Genomic DNA, 23,512 nt, shown 5'->3' with positions numbered 1-23,512 from the left:
AGTACAACATTTTAATGTTGTTCCATTTTAGCAAAGTTACTACAAATGTGTTTTCCTAGATTAATGCCCATACAAAAATTAATGTTTGATAAAGAGTGAATTACTCCAAAACAACTATAATAGAACAGTTCCAAAGAATGTAAAACCATGTATTGCACAAGTACCATAATAACATGGATTACCCTGAAAATAACCTACAACATTTAGTGGAATGCATTATGTGTGCGCTACTTAAACATTCAGAAGTGTACATAAATGAAACAACGATAGTAAACAAAAATCACATTTACCCACAAAGACATTTTCACACACTGTACCCTACGTACAGTATTTCATAGTGCTCAGACCTTGTATAAAGATTGAACTTTTTTAACTACTTGATCAAATACAACAAAATGAAGATCAAACCCTTAGTGTCTAACAAAGTTAAAATGCTAGTTAACCATTTAGAGGTGACTAACTGTATAAAAATCATTCAGTCTAAAAATATATATATATAAAAACAATTACCCAGTTCATGATGCATCTTAATTGATGCTTTAAGAAAAACATGCACCTGTTTTCACACCACAAACACCAAAAATCATATTTTGACATCATGATATGACAGGAAAAATAAAACTTAAACTGAAATGATGCAGCAGCTGTGGGCCAAAAGTGCTTGGTTTTTAGTGGTTGTATCATGAGTGGTTATTAAAGACTGATCGTTTCAAAAGACTTGATATGCAAGTGACTTAACGTTAATCCAGATTCTAAAGTTGAAATGAATTAGGCCATCATTAAGTCTTGAAAATGAAAGTTATCTACCCATCAACCACTGGAATGTTATTTTAAATAGTAAGACTATAAAAAAAAGTAGCAAATTTTGTTTGATTTTCGGTGTTTGTTCAAGCTAGAACAAACAAGGTAGGTCATTTATACATTTACATTCACTCCCAGCATTCTCATCCACAGTCTCTTGACCCTTGATATGGATCAATGAAAGGCATCAGGGAGTTTATCTCCTTATGAATCCAAGGGCATATCTTCTTTTCATAACAGATCATTAATCAGAGATGTCTCACACCTCATTAATTCACCAGGCCTTTGGGTGCATCTTCTCTCTGAATGACATCCTCAATTTGTTCCTGGGGGCCGGCACAGGTGGCTGAACAGCCTGAGTGTATTCCTTCCCAGGATTTTCAGGTATATCAGACTCGTCATCTCTTTTCTGAGAGATGCAAGGGTGCTGGCAGGGCTCGATCTGTCCAAGAGGTGCGTTTTTGCGAGTGGATGTGTGGCTCTTCTGCAACTGCTGAATGATGGCAGAGAATTTAGCATCGAGCGAGGGTCGCCCCGTCCGAGGCCTCGCCCCCTTATAGTTCTCTTTCTCCTGATTGGATAATACGCTGGTGGGTTGAACAAATGGTAATTTATCAGGAGGGGGTGGAGGTGCTCTCCTCTTCTTTTTGCTGGCCGTGACGGGACTCGTAATAGACTGATTGCTTTCTTTACCTGGTGACAGAACCGTTTTTTGGACCACTATTGGCCGGGATCCTTCAAACAGTGCTGCCCAATGTGGAGGCTCCGTGTCCTCCTCTTGACCAATGAGAAAGCGGCCATCAGTTTCCTCAATCTTATTGTGAATTATATCAGTCAAGCTCTCAAATTTCCCAGGGGACCCGATGCCTGAAAAGAACACATTTTTAAAGAAGCAATTGAAAAACAGGAAGTTGGATTAAAACTCGTTCCTCACAATTCAGTCAAACCAAATAAGCATTTGTGTTTTATAAAGAATGCACATGATGTAGTTCATTACTCACTCAGATCATTATAAACAGAGTCAGCTTGCTTTGTGAGAAAGAGCGGGGGTTTGCGTGGTGACAAAACATCAATATCCATGAGCTTGTCACATGTATGTTGCCACTGACCTAAAGAATAAGTGCATATTAATTGTTAACGCCTTTAGTTTAGTAGAAGAAAAAGGTTTCTGACAGACATCAGGTAAACTCACTTTGGTCATAAATGTGTTGCCAGAGGGCGTCCAGCCACTCCTGCAAGACGTCAGAGGTTTCAGTAATGAACACATGACTGGAAGAGTCTCCATTTCCTGGGTTTATCAGGTTAAGTCTAGTGCCAGCCCTCTGGTGGTCCTTTCCCACCACACGAATACGAGTGTCCTGTATAAATGCAAACAGAAACTCTTTACTACATATACAGTATATTATAATGGTTCTCCCAAGTCATGTAGCAATGTATCCCAAGTGATAAAGCTTTGCCTGTTATTTGCTATTACTGCCACAATTTTTAACGCTGACCATAATTAAATTACCAGTACTGTGGTTAAGCTTATAAGATCAGAAAGGCTGCATTACCACAACAGCAGTCTCCAGTAACTGTCATACAGCAGATTACTACATAACAGTCATTGGCTGACATTAAATTTTTTAATTTTTACATTTACTTGACCTCTGTTGTGATTAAAAGCTTACTTTACAAAACACTAAAAACACAGGTAGATCTTTAGTAAAACTAAAAATGATTGTGTTGTCAAAATTTACTTGTAGTATTTAAAACAATTGACTTTAATATGCTCATTTTAAACTTAATAGCCAGTATAATAATATAAAACATTACATAAAACATAAGCAGTGCCATTTTAGTATCATTTATATACTATTATAGTGCTTACTGCTTATTAATATTTTGACTTAGTTTTTATTATTATTATTATTTTTTTTTAATTTTCATTTTACCAATGGTTTCATGTGCTTTTGTCATTTACTTCTTTTATATTTCCATATAGCTTTCATTTTGGCTTTAGGTGCATGATGCCTAGAAGGGTTTATTGTGACTTGTGGTGAATAAATTCAAGCATTTTAAGGCATTTAAGCACATTTAAAAAAAAAAAAAAAAAAAAAAAACATTATTTAGCAAGCCCATAACCACCTAAACCAGTGATTTAATATAACAGATTTTAGCAAATCCAGGTAATTTACCATAGAAATATGACCATTATAGCACTACTTGTGGTCTGATTTCCCCAAAGCTTTGCATGCATGTTTAAAATCACCTGCAGCATGTTCTCACCAGGTTTAGAGATTTCATTTAGGCTTTATTGGCTTTTGGGTATATTTGGACAAGCCCATTTTCTAAACAACCCCATTAGAACTTCTCAAAGGGTAAGTTTTAAATTTCTGTAGATAATTATTGACCTAGAGAGTCCAAAGAATTGTACAGCAGTTTTTTTTCCCCCGGATTGAGCGAAGAACCTAGTACTAGTTCGCAAAATTATATTTTTTTTTTTTTATAATTATTGATATTCGCTCTCCATTTCTGCACTGGTTTGGTTCCAATCAGGTGAAAAATCTAAGACTACTTCGCAAAAGTGATTAAAAAAAAAATAATAATAAAAAAAAAAATTCCAAAACACCCTAATGTTTTGCCATTGTGACGGCCGAATGCGTTTTGTCTACCCATGAGCCAAGGATTCCACTGACATAAGGCACTTGAGCCTGTGACGACCAGTTTAGGAGTTATGAGCGATTTTGTACTTTTGTTTGCTGTAGCGCCCCCGTCAGGCTGATTGGGGCAAGCATTGGTGACATTGTAGATGGTGTGAGTACTACCATCCCTCCGAGTTTCAAGTCTCTACAATTTACAGTTGTCCTGCACAATCAGTTTTATGTGGAGATTGCTGATGCTTGGCCATTCTAACAAGTACAATAGGGTTACAGTGCTACGCACTTGAACCCCTGGAAATAAATTTGTGGAAAAAAAAATCCATTTTAGAAATGTTCCTTACCTTGTTTATGGGAATGTTGAGGCTGGGCTCCACTTTTGCTTGGATTTCTTCAGGAGAGTAATAGCATGAAATCTGTCCAGCCTTTAGCACACAGTATAGCTTACAGCGGCGCTGCAAACCTTCAATGCTTTGCTAAGTGGAAAATCAAAACGCTGATCTTACAAATTTCATTTAATTACAAATGTTAGTATGAATTGTTACGGCATATATTCTTCCTGGAAAAAGAAATTCCTGTCTTACCTGTTGGCTCAGGTATCCGCTCATCATCTCTTGTGTCATGCAGTCAGGTTGTGCCACCAGCTTACAACACAAGTTACCATACAACGGCAGCCATGATGAAACCTCCACTGTCAGACCAACGGCACAAAGTCAATCGGAATCTGAGTGCTAGTCAATTATTAAAACGTGGCTTGTTTGCTCTTACCATTCTGCAGGATTATAAGAGAATGAGACTGGAAAGATCCCTCCGCCTGCTCCAAACCCAGAGTGGTGTACGCCAACAATGAGTACCGTGCACCTCTGTCATAAAAAAAATTAATATTAGACATTTCTCTACTTATTCAATAAAAATAGGTTAATTATAAAAATCATGAACATAATATCCATCCTTGCATACACTGGTATTGGATTAGACTGGAGGAAAGTGTCTGGATCTCCTCCATCCAGAAGAGGGCAGAGTTTCCTGCCTGAAGTTCTGCCAAAAGAGGAGCGCAGCTTCCTGGCTAGTTTTTTTGGCGTGTTGACAAAGGTTGTCTCCTCCTCCAGTCCACAGCTATACAGCTCAAATGTCAGTTCAAAGTCTGGCTTGGCTTCAGAGCTGTTGAAAATATTTAAACTGAGCTTAGAACTCAATAGGCTGCGGTCAGGCAGTTCAAGCTCGTTTAAACGATACAATTTTCATATAGCTCTTAAATGACGAGATTTGGAGATAGGGAAAGCTGAGAACTTACAAAATTTTGACACCTTCAAAGCAAATATCAGTCATCGATGGGTCTGCAATCACCATTTCAGTGTCAAAAATCTCTGAGCCAATCTTTATCAAACAGAAGACTGCCACCCGCTGTGCATCTGTTGGGATCAGATACACATGACATCAGCATAAATTGCTATATGAACATTTGTAAATACATATTTTTCAATTTAAAATACCCGGTTCCATTTTAAAATATATGCATTAATATAAATGCTTAATTTTCCAGTCTACATTGTCACATATTACTTCAGAAATCATTTTCATATGCTAATTTGGTGCTAAAGAAACATTTCTCATCCATTTTGAAAACAGCTGTGCTTCATGAAAGCCCATTTCTGCCATTGAATATATGAAAAAAAAAAAAAATGTAATTTCGACTTTTTCTCTTGCAATTTTGACTTTTTTCTCAGAATTGTGAAATAAAGATGAAATTGCAAGTTACAAAATCAGAATTGCAAGATATAAACTCACAATTCTGACTTTTTTTACTTCACAGCACACAATTGCAAGTTTTTATCTCACAATTTTGAGAACAGTCAGAATAGCGAGATACAAACTTGCAATTGTGAGAAAAAAAGTTGCAATTCTGACTTTATTTCTAGTGTTTATATCAAACAATTCTAAGTTATAAAGTCAGAACTGTGGCTTTATATCATCTCACAATTCAGACTTTATAATTATAACTTTTTAATTCTGAATGAATAAATTACATGTTTGTATAATACAATTATGAGTAAAAAAAAAAAAAAAAAAAAAAAAAGTCAGAATTCCCAGATGTAAACTCGCATTTGCGAGAAAAGTTAGAATAGTGAGAAAAAGTTGCAATTACCTTTTTTTTTTTTTTTTTAATTCAGTGGCAGAAACAGGCTTCCATAGTGCTGCTGAATATTTTTTCAATTTTTAATTTTTCAAGATTTTTTGATGAATTGAGCAGCATTTATTTAAAATAGAAAGTGTCATTTACTGTCATTTTTTATCAATACAATGCTTCGTTACTTGATCAAATTTTACCCTTCTTAAAACATCTGAATGGTAGTGCCCAAGCAAAACCATAAGCTTATTACAAAAATCAAAATCAAAACAGACAGCATATGTTTGCATAATTTTCATAACACTATCAAGGACAGGATATTTTTTTTATTAAAATTGTCACTCACTCCCTTTGCTGTTAAAGTGTTCTGTATCCTTCCAAAACAATGGAATTCGCAGGCCTGCATAAGCAAAAGAAAAATGCATGAACCACAAGAAACACTCACATATTAATAATAAATATAACAGACAGAGTTATAACAGAGAAAAGCTATTTTCCTACCAGATATGGCTACCTTTCCATGACAAGGGACTTGGTCCAGAGAGTCTGAGGACCTAAAATAAAAGAAACAAGAATTTATTTTCCATTTATTTCTTATAGGCATGTCTGATTTACATTCAAAATAAAATTATTTTCCACTAAACTAAACTTTGTCACAGCTGTCAATACACCTGCTGCTCTTACCTTCTGATGTCCTGCTGTTCTTTCCTCCTCTGGGCTTCATTCATATAAGCTTTAATTCGGGCATTACAGGTTAACAGACTCCTGGAAGCGTCCAACACCTGCTCTTTTTTAGTGCTGGCAACCAGAAGCTTGTAAGCTCCAGCTCTCATTCGCATCTCAAACTCCATCTTTTCCTGAATATCACAATCCTACAAGAAGGATGAAATAGTCAGGAGAAATAACCACAGTTCTGATTAAACAGACTAGACTGGATGAAAACAACTCTACCACACAAATCTATTCTACAATAATTCCTAAGGCAGATGCATACTGATTCATAGAGAGATGAGATATGGTTTGGACACTGAAGAAACGAAAAATGATGCAATGAAGTAACTTTAAAACAGTTGGAAGAGAAGATGAACTCAACCTCTTCCAAGCTGTAAGCGAGTGTCTGGTGATAACCAGTGTTGGGAAGGTTACTTTGGAAATGTAATAGGTTACAGATTACAAGTTACTCGATTTAAAATGTAATAAGTAGTGTAACTACTCAATTACTTTATTAAAGTAATATAACTTATTACTTTCGATTGCTTTTCTAAATTTCTAAAATTTTCAATTGTTAATAATTTCGAAATAGTTAAACCAGGCATTGTTAATCTTACAGTAGCACTCAACATTGATTACTGTCAGACTTTTAAAATCCTTTATCACTTTAATTATTATTATTATTGAATTGAGTTTTAATATTTTATTAGCTAACCAAATGGAAAGCTTTGACTAAGAAAAATTATAAAGCGTCTAGGCCAACGCAAGTTTCCCAGATGAGTGCGTGTTATTACCTTTTACCAGTTGTTATCGGGGAATAACATACATTGGAATGTCACGACTGACCAATCAGAATCAAGCATTCCAGCCGTGTAATAACTGTATTTAAAAATTTATTTTTAGATAATTTTAGATCATCCTGAGGTTAAATTCAGATTTGAAATCATCACAAGAAATAGTTTCATAGCTATGATACTGGTTGTGAAATCAAATGTTTGCATAATTATGACATAGTCATGAAACAATGGCATCTAACAATGCCTTGGAAAAAAAACAATTGATCTTAAAAACTAAAGTATATGCATAAACCCAAATAGGAAATAAAACGGTTATTGAATAAGCATGTGTCCTATGCTGTGTCCTAAACTCTTGAAACATTGGTGTCTCATTTTAGAGCAATCAATGCAGTTTATAAAAGTAGAGTATTAAATCTGTGTGTTTGTGTGAAAAAAATTCAGATGTAACCCCCTTTGTAATCATTAACATTTTTCAAAAGTAACTAATTTAATTACATATTTTTTCTCAGTAACTGTAATTACAATTACATTTATTTTGTAATTAAATCACGTAATTCCGTTACATGTATCTAGTTACTCCCCAACACTGGTGATAACCAACAATAACACATGGATTGATGAAAGTGAGTGGAAGTAATGGAAGTCTGACTCGTTTCCGCGAATCGGCTCATTCGAAGAGTTTATTTCAAAACTTTGATTCAGTGATTCTTTTATCCACGCACACATTGCTGTTAACAGCTGGTGATCTTTTTATCAATTGTAATTTTAATTTCTCGGCTCATTATGAATCACAACTTCATGAGATTTTCGTTTAAACGAGTCAGGCAATTTGCTGACGCGTGAACTGCTCGCAATGATTCAGTCCAATTCGTGAATCGGTTCTGAGATTCTTTGCAAAAAGTCCGATTCATATGAAACGATTCTCTCACGCAAGTGGGTGGTGAAGAGTCAGACAAAACAAAGTAAACACTCACACTTTCTAATCATTTTAGAGCTGTGTGATGATGTTTCAGAATGAAATCCGCCAAGATTACTTTATTTGCACTGAATGATGAACCGTTTGTGGGATTTCAATACAGAACACAGGTGAAACACGATCACACGCTCCCATACACAAACTACCTTTAGTTTCTTAGAAATCTGTCGTATGTACAACAAATTCATGTCCTTTATTATCTGCTGCGCGTCATTCACACTTGCGCATCGCTTCATATCTCTGTCTCTGGCCTGAGAAAGCATTTAATGTTACCGGTTAGTCTTCAATAATAACACCCACATTCCAGTGAAAACCCAAAACGTAAACGTCAACACAACCTCACCTCATTTTGAAAAAACATGCTTTCTCTTATTTTCTTTCTCTTAATCTCCATGGCGAGAGAGGAACACGACGACACCGTGGACCGAGTGGCAATATTTCGTTTAAAATGTTGAATATCCCGCGGTGAATCCATACTGGCTTCTTCCTCCAGACAAGCCCCTCTCCGCACAACAAACCAACGGATTACACAACCGCCAATCCACCAATCAGATGCTTTCAAAGCTCTCCGGTGCCTACACAACAGTTGGGCGATACCATTTTTAAATTCGGAAAGGTTGGAATAGCGATGCAGCTAAATAGGTTTGTATTGGTAAGTTGAATTCATTATTACAGTGATATGAAATGAATAATAATTTAAGGTAAAAGTACATTTAAGAATGTTTACGCAAATGTTAATGAAGTGGGGTTGTGTTGTAACCGTGATTTTGTGCTCGTCCCCCCCGTCTGTCTTCAAATAGTTTAAACTGATGGTCTGCCGCACTGCATTCTAATGAATCCTCAATATTCTGACCGAATCTTTTCAGTGAGAGGCTTCTGGATCTTTGTAGATCGATTGTAATTTAACACATAATGCGATGACATTTTGCAAGCGTTTTGCCCACGAAAACTGCATTCAGCATCATATGAAAAGAAATCAATGTCACCTCTGTCGCTGCTGTCACGCTCATTCTTGACAACGTCGTTAGTACCCAGATGACTTCATACACCTAGATATCGCTTTACTGTATCTCAATCAGAGAGGGTTACCACTGGGGTTTGGACAGAAATACCAAGCAACAGATAAGCCGAAGGATCAACAGTTTGATTAAAGCTTACAATACACAATCTCACTGGAGCTCGTTCATTAAGGTATGGTTGCATGCTTGGTGTTATAGAAAATGTCAGCTGACTACCTGTCTGATTTCAGCCTCCGGCCAGTAGATCTCCTGCTTGCATAAGAAGATTTGCATAAATGTGTCTATCGCAGTTTTATAAGATATAGAAAAAAATGATGGGTAGTTTAAATGTGAGATGACATAATCGTCGGTTGATTTAAGCATGTAAGTAAACCATTAAAACAAATGCATTTGGTCTGCCATGATCAATTTGATTTGCCAAAGCTTTACATTAACCTATTTAAGCTGTGGATATTAGAAATAGTCTATGGAAATTATTTTATTATATTCTGAATGAACAGAGAGCACGCAGCCTAGTCGTGACATCTTAAGTGATGTCAGTTTTCTGCCACTGACTGTCTTTTTTTGTATTTCAGTTATATATATTCATACATTGTGTCTGTGTTAGGCCATGTGAAAAGCTTGCTAGATTAAAATAGCTAGTTAGACTGCGAGGTTTGCAGACTAGTTATGGGTTTTTCAATGGCCCGTGCCAATATCTAGAGAGAGAGTATAAGGTGGCCGATATTGCCTGGGGCAATTTGTCACACATTTACTCCATTAATTATTTCCAGGTTCATTTTTAAGTCAATTTCTGTACCTTCAAATATGTGTTACAAAAATCTGTGGAAAAAAGATACTATTCTTTCTTTTGATAAACCATTTGTGAAGTCCAGAGGCATGTTGTCCAAAAATGTGAAAGCAGAATAACACATAAAAGTTTCATTAATTATCCTAATGCTGACCACAGATCTTAATTTACTTATGAATTGAAAATTACAGGTTTAAATTTTTTTTTACCATCCAGGTTTATGCTAACCAGATAACCCTTGACCAGCTTGACCCATCTGACTTACCTGTACTGAGAACACAAGTTTCAAACATTACATATTAATTCTATTAATGTTAAAAAAGCGTTAAAAAGACACAAAAATCACTTCAAACATTTGCATTATATGCAAATAATGTGCATTGACAAGACAAGTTTACATATATTATTTAAAAAGCGCTACAAATATCTCCATTATATGTAAATAATGTGCATTTGCAAGACATTTTTATGTATTACTTAAAAATCACAACAACTTTTTGCATTAAATGCAAGCAATGTGCATTGACAATTTTTTTAAACATTGCTCTAAAATCACTACAAATCACTGTTTGCATTATATGCAAATAATACACACTGACAACAGTTTTTTTAAATATTACTCTAAAATCACTACAAATTTTTGAAGTATATCTGCAATGCAAATAATGTGCATTTGAAAGACAATATTTTAGCTGTTACTCAAAAATAAATATATTTGCATTATATGCAAATAATGCACACTGACAACAGTTTTTTAAAATATTTCTCTAAAATCACAATAAATGTTTGCATCAATTGCAAATAATGCACATTGACAAGTTTTTTTAAATAATACTCTAAAATCACTACAAATACTTGCATTATATGCAAATAATGTGCATTGACAAGGCAATTTTACATATAATATTATTCAGAAAGCACTACAAATATCTCTATTATATGTAAATAATGTGCATTTGCAAGACATTTTTATGTATTACTTAAAAATCTTAAAAAACGTTTTGCATTATATGCAACCAATGCATTTTTGAACATTGCTCTAAAATCACTACAAATCACTATTTGGATTATATGTATGCAAATAATGTGCATTTGCAAGACAATATTTTATGTTACTCAAAAATAAATATATTTGCATTATATGCAAATAATGCGCACTGACAAGTTTTTTTTAAATATAACTCTAAAATCACTACAAATTTTTTGCAGTGTATCTATGCAAATAATGTGCACTTGCAAGACAATTCTTACATATTTCTCTAAAATCACAATAAATGTTTGCATCAACTGCAAATAATGCACATTGACAAGACCATTTTTAAAAATAATACTCTGAAATCACTATAAATATTTGCATTTTATGGAAATAATGTGCATTGATGTTACAGTTTTTTTAATAAATATTACTCTAAAATCACTATAAATATTTGCATTTTATGCAAACAATGCACATTGACAAGTTTTTTTAAATAATACTCTAAAATCACTACAAATACTTCCATTGTATGCAAATAATGAGCATTGACAAGACAGGTTTTTTAAAAATGTGACTAAAATCACTACAAATATTTGCATTTTATTCAAATAATGCACACTGACAAGACATTTTTTTTTTTAAATGTACATAAAATCACTGTAAATATTTGCATTATATGCAAATAATGTCCATTGACAAGTTTTTTTTAATAATACTCTGAAATCACTACAAATATTTGCATTATATGCAAATGCACATTGACAAGACAGTTTTTTAATCAATACTCTGAAATCACTCCAGATATTTGCATTATATGCAAACAATATGCAGTGACTCTGAATCAGTCATGCAAATGCTAAATATCAGCACTAAAATGCATCTAAACAATAAAAGGACCAAATAAAGACTAATTAATCAGTCTGTCTGATATGTTTGTCTATTAATATTTTAGATATCTGTTTATGGTTGCAGAGGTGCCCAAAGTTTTTACTTCAAGGGGCCAAAAATCAGACTTAACTGAAGGCCAAACGTAAATGTTGCCTTATGTAAGACTTTATTACATTAACATTTTCATATTTTAATTTTCATTTATATTGTTTATATTTCAATGCAAAAAGGAAAAAAACATAAAACAAAGAGATGAATTATGAAGATATGCTTAAATTACATATTTTCACCCTGTTTTCCCCCCTCTTGTGTTATGGTGGGGCAAATCAAAGGTGATGAAATCAAAGGTTGTGCCCGTGTGCCCTGGTTTGGGCATCTCTGCCATACAGTATTTTTATATCAAAGAACTGGTCTGCTAAATATGTATTATTTGTTGTTGTTAGGTTATCTGTGTCATGCAGCAGAAAGTGTGCACACGCAACACAGCGCTGTTTGTGAAGAACGGGCAGGCGTGTGGAGCCGGAGCCCCTCCTCAACTCCCTTTCCGCTGCCCACGATGTGGAGAGCATGAACGTTTCCACAGTCTTTCTTCTCTCAGAGCCCATCTAGAATACAGCCATCCGTTCCACACCAAACATGACATCAGCCTCCTATCCACGAGGGATCTCTCAAACACAGAACGCATGGAAAGCTGCAAAACCTCCAATTCTGACATGCATAAAGTACGTGATGCCGGCACCAATACTAACTCAACCGCGAGAGGAGAGCACAAGCACTTATTTGGCGCTGACCAAACTCCATCGCAGCAGCCCACAGAGCAAAAGCTTGTGCCACCGGAGAGGAGCCTCAGCGTTGGGGATGCATCGGCTGGAGCCGGACCCCTTTCTGCTCCAGTGGCATCAGTGGAGAAGAGGCTGGAGGGGATGATGAGGACAGCCAACAGCAGCATGGAAAGGCGGCTGCTGCGGCTGAGTTCAGAGCTGGCACAGACAGACACGGCTATCCTGTGTGAGCGTGCTCACTCGCATCACCTGGCCCAGGAGAAACAGGAAGTGCTGGAGCGAGAGCGGGCGCTCAGCAGACAGGTAGACGCTGCCGTTATGGTGATCGCCACACTGAGGCAGCAACTCAGCATCTCAGAGCACGAGTTGGAGAGGAGAGAACAGTGAGTGAAATATTTCACTGTATTCACGACTTATATTTAAAGGAACAGTACACAATTACTTTTTTAACTTTATTCTTTCTGTGAAAGACAAAGAGAGATGTTTAATAGAATGTCCACTCTGCTCTGTGCAAACATTTTTCAAAACATCTCCTTTTGTGTTCCATACTTGAAAGAAATTCAAAGCCATCTACCTTATTTTTCCCGTATTTTTCCTGGCTTCCGGTCTCATCTGCATCCAGATATTTTTAGCTGTACAAAACAGCACATTTTGCTGCTTGATATTGCAAATTGGTGTGTCTTACCATATTAATGAATGTATTATCTTAATTATGAGCACACTGGTTTGTAGTGCAAACAGTTTTACTGTTTACTGCATGTTGTTATTCTTCTTGTTATTTCCCTTTAGCGGCTGATGAACCGGAAATCTCACCCATAGGCTTACTTCTGAGTTGAATAATAAGGTGGATAGGGCTGGGACATTAGGTGATATGTGAGTGTATTATGATGAAATAGAGAAAGTGCTCAGCCCTCTTCCTCATTTTTACATTAGATTTCTTAAAGGAACCCTCCACTTTTTTGGAAAATAGCTCATTTTCCAAATCCCCTAGAGTTGAACAGTTCAGTTTTACTGTTTTTGCACTTTTAGAATAGCTTAGCATAGATCATTGAATCTGATTAGACCGTTAGCATCTCATCAAAAATGACCAAAGGGTTTCCATATATTTCCTATTTAAAACTTGACTCTTCAGTAGTTATATTGTGTACAAGGACAGACGGAAAATGAAAAGTGCGATTTTCTAGACCGATATGGCTAGAAACTATACTCTCATTCCAGCGTAATAATCAAGGAACTTTGCTGCCGTACCATGTGTGCAGCAGGTGCAATGATATTACACAGTGCCTGAAAATAGTTCCTAGCCATATCGGCCTAGAAATTTTCCGTCAGTCGTAGTACATGATGTAACTACAGAAGAGTCAAGTTTTAAGTAGAAAAAATATTGAAAATCTTTGGTCATTTTTGAGCAAGATGCTAATGTCTAATCGGATTCAATGATCTATGCTAAGCTATGCTAAAGATCGGCTGAATGGAATCGAAAACGGTGACGCTAGGGGAAAATGAGGGAAAAAAGTGGAGTGTTCCTTTAAAGGAGTGGCAACAAGAAACTGTAGGAAACTACTAACATTTATGATTGTCAAGGGGAAAATATGAATAAAAGTGCCTTGTAAAGCAGTTCTCTGCTAACTACATTTTACTGTATTGCAGGGAAGTTATTACCATCCAGAAGTTTCTGGAAGCAGCTGCTCAGCATGAGATGTGTGGGAAGGTTCGTTTGCGTCGGTTCATCGAGAATCTCTTGCGGAGGATTTCCCTGGCAGAGAGACTACTGGAATATTATCAAAGCGCCCCCCACAGGCATTATTGCACAGCTCACTCTGTATGTCCCTGCAGTTTCCAAAAAATATGTATATCTCATGACTCATTTTATATATATATATATATATATATATATATAATGAATCTACACTCCATACACCATTATGACAAAGCAAAAAACTGATTTGTGACAACTTTGCAAATTTATTAAAATTAAAAAACTGAAATAAGTAAATTGCATAAGTAACCTTAATGTGATACTTTATAGCCTCAAGTCTTTTGGGTATGATGTAACGAGTTTTGCACATCAACATTTGGCAATTATCTGCCATTCTTCTCCTCACTTCTTCACCTCTTAAGCTCTGTCAGCTTGGATGGGGGCTGCCAGATATTTTCAGGTTTTCCAGAAATGTTTGATTGGGTTCAAACCCAGGTTGTGGCTGGGTCATTCAAGGACATTCACAGAGTTGTCCATAAGCCACTTTTGCTGTGTGCGCAGGGTCATTGTCCTGTTGGAAGGTGAACTATCTGCCCAGTCTGAGGTTCTGAATGCTCTGGCTTAATCTCAGTATTTTGCTGTGTTAAGCTTTCTTTCTACTCTGACGAGTACTTCAGTCCCTGCTGCTAAAAAACAGCCCCACAGCATGAGGCTGATACCACCACACTTTACTTTTGGGATGCTACTGTGCAGGTGATGAGCAGTGCCTGGTTTCCTTCAAACATGATTCTTCGAATTAAGGTTCATCAGACTCTTCACTGAGGAGAGGATTGAGTTTAGCCACACCACCATAAAGACCGGATTGGTGGAGTGTTGCAGTAATATTTGTCCTTCTGTAAGTTTCTCCAATCTGCATATATGATTATGAAGCTCGGCTAGAGTGACCATCAGCTTCTTGGTCTCCATCAGTTGCTCAGTTTGGCCAGGAGGCCAACTCTAGAAAGAGTCCTAGTTGTTCCAGACTTCTTCCATTATGGATAATGGGGGCTACATGTTTCTGTGAACCTTCAATGCAGCAGATTTTTTTCTGAACTCTTCCCAGATGTGTGGCTTTATGTAATCCTGTCTCTGAGCTCTACAGGCAGTTCTTTTGACTTCAGACTGTTTTTTTTGCTCTGGGGGTTAGTCAGCTAATTTTTTCTTTAAAACGGGTCATAATTTTTAAAATTCAGTTGCATAAAAATGTAGAAAAAGTCAAAATCCCAGGAAGTGCTTATTAAAGACTTATTACCCTTTGGCTAACCGGTAGTCAGATAAACTAGTTTTTAAGACACACTGTCTTAACGTAGAGGCTAAGTTTATGCAACCGGCCCCTGATGTGCATTTTCAGCTGTTAGATCTTTTATTGAGAGGTGTGTGCCTTTCCAAATCATAGTCCAAAATATAAAAAAGGTGCCACAAACCCAAACAGGGCTCAGGTGCAGGACAAAAAAGTCAAACTGTAGCAAAAAAGAAACGTGATGTCTACACATCACTGTACGGACATCACGTTGGTCTTTTGCTACCTTTTCAGATCATACCCATTCAATTTGCCACAGACATTTACCACTTAAAGTATAGTAACATCTAAAAGTGATATGAAAGCTCCTTACCTAAATTTCAGGTGTCCTAGAAAAGGGTATGAATACTTATGCAATGGAATAATTTCAGTTTTTATTTCTAATACATTTTTAAAAGTTGTTACAAACCTGTTTTGTGCTTTGTCATTATGGTGTATGGAGTGTATATTGATGTGGGAAAAAGTTATTTAATGCAGTTTAACATAAGGCAGCAACATAAAATGTGTAAAAGTGAAGGGGTTTGAATACTTTCGCAAGGCACTGTATATATATATAAATGCATTTTCAACAAAATGTCATAAAAAACATAATGACATGTTATTTTAATAATTTAAAATGTAAAAGACTTCACAGCAGTTTTTAAAGTTATAATAATTAAAAAAAAAGACCAATATTGCCAATATTTCAAGAATTTCTGCCTTTTCTTTCTTCCTTTCTTTTTTTAAATCTCCAAACAGTTAAACCTATGGGATTATTTTTGTGCCAATAAGAATGAACGTAACTTTATAAAACTGAACGTAACTTTCCAAGAAACGATCAAAAATATGCCACTGCAAAAGAAGAAAAACACAATGAAAATGAAAAAATGAACTCAGTCGCACGAATTTAACATGCTCTTCAAATATGCTTCATTCTTTGTTAATGATTTTCAAAGAATCGTTTTCGCGAATCATGGATTCTGAATGCGTTGCCACAGCTTTCGCTTACGCTTCGCAAATTTTCGTTTGCTGTTTTGGCAAAAACCTCTCGTGGGGGCGGGCTTAACAGCGATCTACTCTGATTGGCTAATGAGCTTTTGATGGACAGTTGCTCTCTGAACTGGAAGCACGGACGGTGACGTCAGTGGCGCACATATTGGAAAGTTGTTGCGGTGTGCAATACGTCGTGCTTTGTTTATATTAAGTATTAATGTTATTAGTATTTCACCTACGGTCGTCTCTTAGTTTCTAAAGATGAGCTCCCAGGAGAGACACGGAGCGGCATCATCTTCCACCTCAGCTTGTCCCTCAGGGCAGCTTGAAGTTCGTGTTGCTAAAGTAACGTTAATCAATAACATCGATAAAAGTTTTATTCATGTACAGTGTGCAACAGTTCTGATAGTTTCTATAAACAAAGCACGACGTATTGCACCACTGACGTCACCGTCCGTGCTTCCAGGTCAGAGAGCAACTGTCCATCAAAAGCTCATTAGCCAATCAGAGTAGATCGCTGTTAAGCCCGCCCCCACGAGAGGTTTTTGCCAAAACAGCAAACGAAAATTTGCGAAGCGTAAGCGAAAGCTGTGGCAACGCATTCAGAATCCATGATTCGCGAAAACGATTCTTTGAAAATCATTAACAAAGAATGAAGCATATTTGAAGAGCATGTTAAATTCGTGCGACTGAGTTCATTTTTTCATTTTCATTGTGTTTTTCTTCTTTTGCAGTGGCATATTTTTGATCGTTTCTTGGAAAGTTACGTTCAGTTTTATAAAGTTACGTTCATTCTTATTGGCACAAAAATAATCCCATATAAACCACCTTTTTTATTATTTTAACCAAATTAAAAAAAATCCAAATATGACAGAATGATTTATATTTCAGAATTTGATAAGGTATTTTCATATGCATTGTATATATAAATTGCATGTTCAGAGTGATTTGTAATGAGGAAGAGCATGAAGTCATTGACACATGTACTGATATAAAAAGGGAAATTCAGTAATGAATCACCTGATATGACCCACTTGTACAATTTTCCAGGTTTGCAATAATTAAGTTCTATTTCAGAAATATGTCAGCTCTCTGCATTTCTCTCATTTGTCATTATTTCAGGTGCCTCTGCCATCAGAGCTCGGTCCACATAGAATAACACAAAGCAGGTATTGAATTATTGGTTTTACAGTTTTAATGAGCAATTCATGTAACCATTTAACCACTAGCTTCCTATACAAATCATGTCCTTATTTGACTCAAGACACTCATTTGGCTTGTAGTAGACAGGTTGTCCCCTCTAAGTAATTCATGAGATCCTATCAGGACAGTAGAAGATCATGTTGCCCTGCCATAAATAATGATTACCCTTTCTTTCCATTGAATCAGTCTTAATGTGTGTACATATTAAATACACTTTTTGCATGTGTGGTGTACAATGATGATAATTATCTTATCCTGCTGTTCTTTGACACCAGGTCTTCAGGAGACCATCTTGAGCAGGATGAAGAGCAGCAGTTACTTGGTCAGTCTGGATGGGGACTGTCTAAAGCTTCTTCTGGAAGACTGGGTTATGACAGCTGGTCCCAGCGGAGGAGGTCAGATGGGTATGAGGTTTAGGGACAGAGGTGGAGCTTAGCAATGAATGTATAAGCAAATAACACTATTTAAAATATTAATAAATAAATATATTGAGTATGATACAGTGGGGTCCAAAGTCTGAGACCACATTGAAATCGGGTGGTTTTTTTAAATAAATTATTACTTGTATTCAGTAAGGGTGCATTAAATTGATCAAAAGTGACAGTACAGGCATTTGAAGAAACTGAAACATGAAAATTATTATGTGAATAATGTAATAGCAGACTTTTGGTCCCCACTGTACGTAAAAATGAGTTATACAAAAGCCCAAAACAACAGCGATGTCCGACTACAGATGGCTGATTAGTTATTTGATACTTATTTGATTCTTGAATGTAATTATGGTCCATCTGTGAAATATTTTAATGAAAAGATTGGCTGTAGAATGATCACATTGTGAAGCTGCCCTTTAATTCAAAAACATACAGCTGCCATTACAGGTTGCTTACATGAATGGACACTATAGTTAGTAATGTTATATGCTTGTTGTTTTCTAACTAACACTACTGTTCAGGAAAATGAATGTAGTTATATTATCTAAATGCAGGATGATGTTAAAACAAAACCTGTGTGGTACAGGTCGGATCTTTTGCCACTTTAAGCTTGTAGTTTGTTCACAAACATTCTCATAGAAAATGCACTTGTTTCTGCAAGAAGAAAAAGTATGTAGCAAATATTGAAATCATTTACTTGGCTCTTTTTTTGAAGGTGTATTTTAAATAGTGGTGCTACATTTTAAGGGATGGATATACATTTTCCTGTTTATGTTAGCCAGCCTCATTAAAAGGAGAGAGAGGAAACTTTAACAGAGAAGAAAGTTCTCTTTTTTTAAAAAAAACAAACAAACAAACAAGCAGCTATTGGAATATGTATAGATGTTTTAAGTGTTCTTAAATTCATTGCCAAGAAGTTTGATAATAGATCCTTTTTGCCATTCTGTAAAATTGGAGCAATAGCACTTAAGGTCTTTGGCTGAACTGTGAAACAATTCTGTAAAGGAATGTATTTTACAGGGATAGTTCACCCAAAAATGAAAATCTCTCAATAGTGTTCTCTGAAGATATATTTAGTACGAAAGCCAATTTCCGCCACTGAATAAAAAATTAAAAAAAATGTTATTGCGACTTTTTACCTCACAATTCTGACTTTTTTTCTCAGAATTGCCAGATATAAACTTACAATTGCAAGTTAAAAAGTCAGAATTGCAAGACATATAGTTCGAATTGTGGGATATAAACTTGCAATTGCGAGAAAAAAAGTCATAATTGCGAGTTTATCTCAGTTCTGACTTTTTTTTTTTTTTTTTCAGAATTGCTCGATACAAACTTGAAATTCTGGCATTTTTTCTCAGAATTGTCAGATATAAACTCCCAATTGCAAGTTATAAAGTCAGAATTGCAAGATATAAACAGGCAATTCTGACTTTTTTTCTGAGAACTGTGGGATATAAACTCGCAATTGCGAGAAAAAGTCAGAGTTGTGAGATACAAACACAATTTTGAGAAAAAAAGTCAAAATTGCAAGTTTATTTCAATTCGGACTTTTTTCTCAGAATTTCATGATACAGACTTAAACTCTTCTTTTTTCTCAAAATTGTCAGATATAAACTCACAACTGCAAGTAATAAAGTCAGAATTGCGAGAGACAAATGCAATTCTGATTTATAAAGTCAGAATTAAAAGTTTATATCTCAGTTCTTTTTTTTTTTTAAACAGCCCTTGATTTTTATTTTCTTGAATGTGTTTTTTTATTTTTTTATTTTTAATCTCAGTTCTGACTTTTTTCTCAGAATTGCTTGTTTGTATCTAGCAATGGGCTTCCATAATTCTGAGAAACGGTTTGAATGTTTTTTTTTTAAATAATGGAAGTCAATGGTCAACAAAAACAGGTTACAACTGGTTATACCAACATTTTTCAAAATATCTTCTTTTTTGTTTTGCAGAGGAAAGAAATGGATTCAGGTTTGGAATGTCATGAGAGTAAGCAAATGATTTGGTTACAAAAGTTTTGAGAATTTCCATTTTTTGGGTAAGCTATCCTGTTAAGTAATTATAGCATTGAAATTAAATTAACATTCCATATTCAAAAATCTTAAGCTCTATGGACAGCTTCTGACTGTTCTGCTGTTTTTTTACAAGACACAATTCATTTTTGTGAAATTCAGTAGTATATTACAGACACCATAAAGCTTAACTTGTACAAAGAGCTTAAAGAGTTAGTTCACCGAAAAATGAAAATTCAGTCATTAATTACTCACCCTCATGTCGTTCCAAAACTATAAGACCTTCGTTCATCTTCTGAACACAAGTTAAGATATTTTTGATCAAATCTGAGAGCTTTCTGTCCCTGCATAGACACTAATGGAACTGACACATTCAAGGCCCGGAAAGGTAGTAAGGACATCATTACAATAGTGGTTCAAGATTAATGTCATTTTGTGCACAAAGAAAACAAAAATAATAACTTTATTCAACAATTTCTTTCTTCTGTGTCAAAGAAAACGGTGTCAGAAAGCTCTCGGATTTCATCAAAAATATCTTCATTTGTGTTCCAAGGAATGACATGAGGGTGAGTAATTAATGACAGAATTTTCATTTTTGAGTGAACTAACCCTTTAACTCGAAAATATTTGAATTCTCAGTCAGTTCATTCTCAGCTCTATACAACTGGAGCAATAGCACTTATTTTCATCTTTGGCAAAACTGTGAGACGATAGCAGTATACTACCAAAGTCCATTAAAGGAGACATCGGATGCCCATTTTCCAGATTCTTTAGGGTCTTCATATGTATGTACCATACTTTAGTTAAAATTCCTTGATGTTGTGTAAAACAACACCCTTTTTACCTTGTCAAAACAGCTCTGTTCACAGTGACCCATTTCAGTGCATGTCTCTTTAAATGATAATGAGCTACTGTTCACTCCAGATGTCAGTATATCCGTATATGGCACGGAGGTGGTCTTATTTAAATAGCTATCTGTCTACATAGAAACCAGCTTCAAACTGAAACAGCTTGCTGCATGACACAGTTTCAGACTCAGACAGCCCATAACAAACTGGCTGCATGTTTTATTTTAAGCTTTTCTGAGCTGGCATGCATGCCAGAAACCTAACTCAGTGCAAAAAGAGGAGAAAATGTGAACATTTCATCTGATGTCCCTTTTAATGTACAAAAAATAAAAAGGGTATTGCCTATAAGCCAACAGATCTGAGGAACAGGGTAGTGCTTTTGGCAGAGTTTGCTGCATTATAAATAGTTTGTAGTGGTCTAGAAAGGACCACTGCATGCACATATTTGGGTAGAACCTTTATTTGACTTTGATTTTATTGCACTTCGACTTCACGGTATTCAAAATCAATGTTATGTAAATACTAGTACCAGGGTAGATCTCATTCACAGCACCTTAGTCTTGATATGAAACCAGTCAGTTGCGAAATGAGGGCATTTGCTAACATTTCAGCTCAGGCTACTTACGTTCTAAATTTTTCCCATATTATTCTACAAGTTGCATGTGACCAGCTAAATAAGGCCTTTCGGCTTCATGTGTGATACTTTTACCTTTTTAGAAAAAAATATATAAATGAACATCCCAGCATAACAAATGGCACTTGGATTTTGAGTACAGAAGACGAAAGTTTAAAAAAGACTAGTTATAATTCTTGTTTTAACCTCTGTTTGTGCTGTTTTGTTCAGTGGTGGCAATGTCATCCACTCCATTGTGTGCTCAGTTCTGACACTGTGATTACAATCTTATTTTGTCTTTTGTGGTTCCTTCATGTTTCTGTATCACTAGTTTATGTTGTGTTTCCTTAGAAGGAGATCTAAAGTACTGTAGTGCCGTGTGAGCATGAGGTAGTTCACATCCATCAGTATTTTATTGTGAGTGAGCATGCTATAATGCTTTATCCAGTGGCTTGTGCAATATGTGACAATATTTTCATAACGGGAGGAAAAGAAACAGCACTGTACAGAAGAAATTTGGAGGACATTATAGGGTCAAAAAAAGATCAAGTAGGGCTCAACCTAATTCACATGTGCTTTTATTTCTGTATTTATTTATTGTAGATCTGATCTGAGACAGTGTATTTTATTGTCTCATATCAGTACCAACTAATGTTATGGATACTGAGCATAAACCACCATTTATAAAAACTGACAATGTTTTTTGACAGACTGAAAATATAAAGATGGATGATGCTAAAAAATAAAATTAATAGGCTACTAGTTAGTTGCTAATCTATCATATTTCAGTTCCTTATAATATTTGGCCTTTTTTCTGTCAGGTTCACAATGTACTAAAGAGTTATTTATCTATTTTACATTATAATGTGTGGTTTTCAGGTGTTCAGAATAGATTTTGGTACTTACAACATCAACCATCATACCAGGCTTTACATTAAAATAATTATTATCTGTCATATCAATAAAACTTTGTATAATGATGCATATCTACAATAGTTGTGTGAATTAGGTTGGACCCTAGAAGTGTAGTATGCCATTATAGATGTGACAATCAGAAGTAGAACAAAGCTTAATAGCTTAAACGTTTTTTGTTCTATTGTTTGGTGTTTCTTGATAATACTGAGTATAATTTGAGCTAATGTTTAATGTCGTGCCATGTTGTTTTTTGTTCAAAATATTGAATTTGTTTTCTCTAGACTTAATTATCTTAATGTTTGTGCCTTTCTCTTTGAACATTGTTGTCTGTATTACACTTGTGATACTGTGAGAACTGAAGTCTCACGTGATCCTTGCTGCTGTACGTGATATTATAGAAATGAGATTAGAATTGATCATTAAAGATTGATTTGTTAATGCTATGCCTGTTTTCCATCTCTTGTGGCAACTGCAGCATTATTAAAATCTGAATGGTCATTCATTTGATCAGACCAACTTGTTTTACTGTGTTTATTTCTTATATGATGTTCTAAGTTTGTATAGGTGACCCTGTCTTGAGTAGCATGGGTGCAATTGTAGCAATAGCCAACCGTACATTGTATGGGTCAAAATGATTGATTTTTCTTTTGTGCCAAAGATCATTAGGATATTAAGTAAAGATCATGTTCCATGAAGATATTTTGTACATTTCCTACCGTAAATATATCAAAACTTAATTTTTGATTAGTAATATGCCTAGAAAAGAACTTCATTTGGACAACTTTAAAGGTGATTTTCTCAATATTTTAATTTTTTTGCACCCTCAGATTCCAGATTTTCAAATAATGTATCTCAGTCCAAATATTGTCCTATCCTAACAAACCATACATCTGTGGAAAGCTTGTTTATTATATAAATCCCAATTTTACAAATTTATGACTGGTTTTGTCGTCCAGGCTCATATTTTTGCTCTGAAAAC

General features: G+C 35.3%; 2 protein-coding genes across 2 annotated transcripts; one reads left to right on the top strand and one right to left on the bottom strand.

Moving 5' to 3' along the window:
- Positions 1–35: 35 nt before the first annotated feature.
- On the bottom strand, positions 36–8,576 carry rtkn2 (rhotekin 2). Its single transcript, XM_051132853.1, has 12 exons — positions 8,396–8,576; positions 6,253–6,440; positions 6,070–6,122; positions 5,915–5,968; positions 4,735–4,852; positions 4,401–4,601; positions 4,209–4,303; positions 4,025–4,131; positions 3,785–3,916; positions 1,994–2,159; positions 1,803–1,910; positions 36–1,668 (listed from the first exon to the last, which is right to left on the bottom strand). Exons 1-12 carry the CDS (start codon positions 8,525–8,527, stop codon positions 1,076–1,078), a joined length of 1,947 nt encoding a protein of 648 aa, XP_050988810.1. The 5' UTR covers positions 8,528–8,576; the 3' UTR covers positions 36–1,075.
- A 322-nt stretch (positions 8,577–8,898) lies between these two features.
- Positions 8,899–23,045, top strand: znf365 (zinc finger protein 365). The gene is made up of 5 exons (XM_051132854.1): positions 8,899–9,243; positions 12,169–12,890; positions 14,155–14,326; positions 17,637–17,683; positions 17,993–23,045. The coding sequence occupies exons 2-5, from the start codon at positions 12,181–12,183 to the stop codon at positions 18,132–18,134; spliced, it is 1,071 nt and encodes a 356-aa protein (XP_050988811.1). The 5' UTR covers positions 8,899–9,243; positions 12,169–12,180; the 3' UTR covers positions 18,135–23,045.
- The last annotated feature ends 467 nt before the right edge of the window (positions 23,046–23,512 follow it).

The sequence above is a fragment of the Labeo rohita genome, chromosome 17, assembly GCF_022985175.1.
Source record: "Labeo rohita strain BAU-BD-2019 chromosome 17, IGBB_LRoh.1.0, whole genome shotgun sequence".
In the NCBI taxonomy this organism is placed as follows: Eukaryota; Metazoa; Chordata; class Actinopteri; order Cypriniformes; family Cyprinidae; genus Labeo; species Labeo rohita.
Note: the sequence above shows the minus strand (reverse complement) of the source record. Positions and strands in the feature narration are given on the sequence as shown.